The sequence below is a fragment of the Cynara cardunculus genome (assembly GCF_001531365.2).
Source record: "Cynara cardunculus var. scolymus isolate 2C chromosome LG 13, CcrdV1, whole genome shotgun sequence".
NCBI classification, from domain to species: domain Eukaryota; kingdom Viridiplantae; phylum Streptophyta; class Magnoliopsida; order Asterales; family Asteraceae; genus Cynara; species Cynara cardunculus.
In genome coordinates, this window is record NC_037540.1 from 17620047 (window position 1) to 17622781 (window position 2735).

Below are 2735 nucleotides of genomic sequence, written 5' to 3' on the forward strand. Positions count from 1 at the left end.
TTGTTATCATTGTTGTTTTTGTCTATCTAATTTGTTCCTGAAGCATTACATGTTCAAGCAAATTATATATTTTTGTATGCAAATTGGTGATCATATTAGTTAATCATGACAACTTAAATATATATGACACGTGGGATTTTTGTTGATAAAAAAAGTAATGTTACCGGGTTGCTTGAAACATTTGGGTAAGGGGGTGTTTAGGATTGCTTGTAAAAACAACTTATTGACTTATTTATGTGTAACACCAGTAGTAATAAGCACTTTTGTGTATTTGAATAAACAACTTATACCGTGTCAAATCAGTAATAAGAAGTTTTTACCATTCTAATTTATAATAAGTTGACAAGAACTTTTGTATAAAAACATAAGTTGTTTCAAATAAACAATCCCAAATACCCGTTGGAAAGAGTTAAACACACGTTGTAATATCATCATTTAGTTGAATAAATAATACAAATTAGAAGCGCAGGCAGTAGCAGTAGCAGTAGCAGTAGAAGTAGAGTGTATTATGTATAAGCCAAACGATCAATTCATTTTGCTTGTTTTATTTCTTTCTTTCTTTCTTATTTTACATGAGAAAATGGCAATTAATTATTTAGACATATATATATTTCAAGATCATATTCATACTGGATTATGATTATTCTGTTTCGTTTTGAGCAACCTCAATTCTCTTGCTCCTCATCGTGCCCTCTATTGCTCATCTGTGTCTCAGCCTTGTCCTTGCTTCCATCTTCACCGGAGATCTCCTCCAATGACCGCCCTTTTGTCTCCGTCACCAAAAACGTACAGAAAAACCCCAACATATTCGTCACCGCCAATATCATCATGGCTCTCTTGATCTTACTCCTTTCACCTTTCAACGTGTATGTCTGAATCCCAAACGCACCCACCATCGCCCCAGCCTTCCCGGCCGCAGCACTCATTGCATGGCAAGTGGACCTCACCCTCGTCGGAAACAGCTCCGCCGGTAAAACAAAGGTCGTGCTGTTAGGCCCAAAATTTGCGAAGAAGAACGTCAGCCCATAGAGAATGGCGAATAGCCATCGGTTTTCTCGTGTAGCGAGGTCGTCATACTTGATTCCGATGATGAACATGAAAATCGACATCATGAAGAACCCCATTAGCTGGATGCGAAACCGGCCCAGTTTCTCGATGAACGCAACTGTGAACCAGTATCCCGGAAACGTCCCGAACATGGCGATCACGAACATGGCACGTGATGTCTCGAACATTTCTTCCAAAGCGTTCACTTGATGTGCTTTCTTGGTCAAGCCCATCACCGGAAAGATATCCTTCTGGGTCAAGTTTTGACTGTAAAATGCAATGTCCAACAAGAACCAAGTACTCATTGTTCCGATCAAGTGACGCCCATGGCGTTGAACGAACTTCCCAGACCACAAAGGGTAGTCGTTGCTTGACTTAAACTTAGCGAGTTTATCTTGTTCTGCTTGGATCTCAATATCCAAGACCCGACCCATATCCGCTGCCGCTTGCTTTGCGTTTCCTTCAATGACAGCGGTGTACCTCCCAGTTTCCGGCATCTTCATTCGCCAGTAATATGTCAAGAGAGCCGGCAGAGCTCCGAGCATGAGGACGATTCTCCATGCATAATCGGCGTTTTTTTGTGTGGAAAGCACATGGTTCGTTTCGAACGCCGGTGCCTGATTGGCTTTTAGGAAAAGATGAGAGACGATCATGGAAACTAGACCGGCAAAAATAATCCCCATTCCTTGCATGGCAAAAACAGCGGCAATAAACGCCCCTCGGGTTGCCTTATTGGCATATTCCGACATAATAGTGGCGGATAGAGGATAGTCCCCACCGATCCCAAATCCTAGCCAAAATCGGAAGAAACAAAGGGTGGTAATCACGGCTTTTGGGCTGTACCCGAAAGACAGACCTGAGCAGACGGCACAAATCACCATGAGAACCAAAGTTATTCCGTACACCTTCTTACGGCCAAGCTTGTCACCAAGCCAACCAAATACCAGTTGTCCTGATAGAGTTCCCACAAGGGCTACGCCGATCACGGCGTTGTTGATGCTGGTGGGGAGTTTTCCGGGTTCTTTTCCGTCGCTGTGGTCGGAGTAGTAAAGACGGCCCAAGAGCTTCGACACGGTGGAGATACAAAAGAGATCGTATGCATCGGTGAAGAAACCCATGCCGGCGATGACGATGGCTTTGGCATGGTACCACTGGGTTTTGGCTGTGTCCAGTGCCTCAAGTACCGATAGGTTATTGGAAGCCATTGTTGATGTCTTCAAGATCTAAAGCCAAAAAGCTGCTTCTCATTAATTTGGTCTTGAATGAAGTTTCATGCACGATTATATAGACAGGGAAGGACAAAGGAGTTGGTAATGAGGACGTATGAAACAAGGGTTTGATTGGATTTATGAAGAATATCCATCGTAACAATCCAGGAATATATATATATATATATATATATATATATATATATATATATACATATATCTTGGTGCATGAAAGTGATATATATATATATATATATGAAATAAAGTAATTAAGCTTCATAATTATAATTTATCTTTAATTTCATATTTATATCAACTATTATGTTTTGTAGTTGTCATGCATGGTTGGAAATTTAGGAATATGCGCTACCGATTGCCAATCTTGTTGGCATATTGTCTCACCAAAACCATGGTGCTAAAAGTTATGTTTTAGATATATTTTCACATTTTATATTGTATTAATTAATATCCTTTTAATCG

General features: G+C 40.5%; 1 protein-coding gene across 1 annotated transcript; it reads right to left on the reverse strand.

The window, feature by feature from the left end:
• Nucleotides 1-665: 665 nt before the first annotated feature.
• LOC112525414 (inorganic phosphate transporter 1-11-like) lies at nt 666-2258 on the reverse strand. Its single transcript, XM_025135538.1, has one exon. It carries the CDS (start codon nt 2250-2252, stop codon nt 666-668), a length of 1587 nt encoding a protein of 528 aa, XP_024991306.1. The 5' UTR covers nt 2253-2258.
• Nucleotides 2259-2735: the final 477 nt, after the last annotated feature.

Coding starts and splice junctions, on each gene's coding strand:
- LOC112525414 (XM_025135538.1), bottom strand. CDS start 2,252: ATGGCTTCCAATAACCTATCGGTACTTGAGGCACTGGACACAGCCAAA.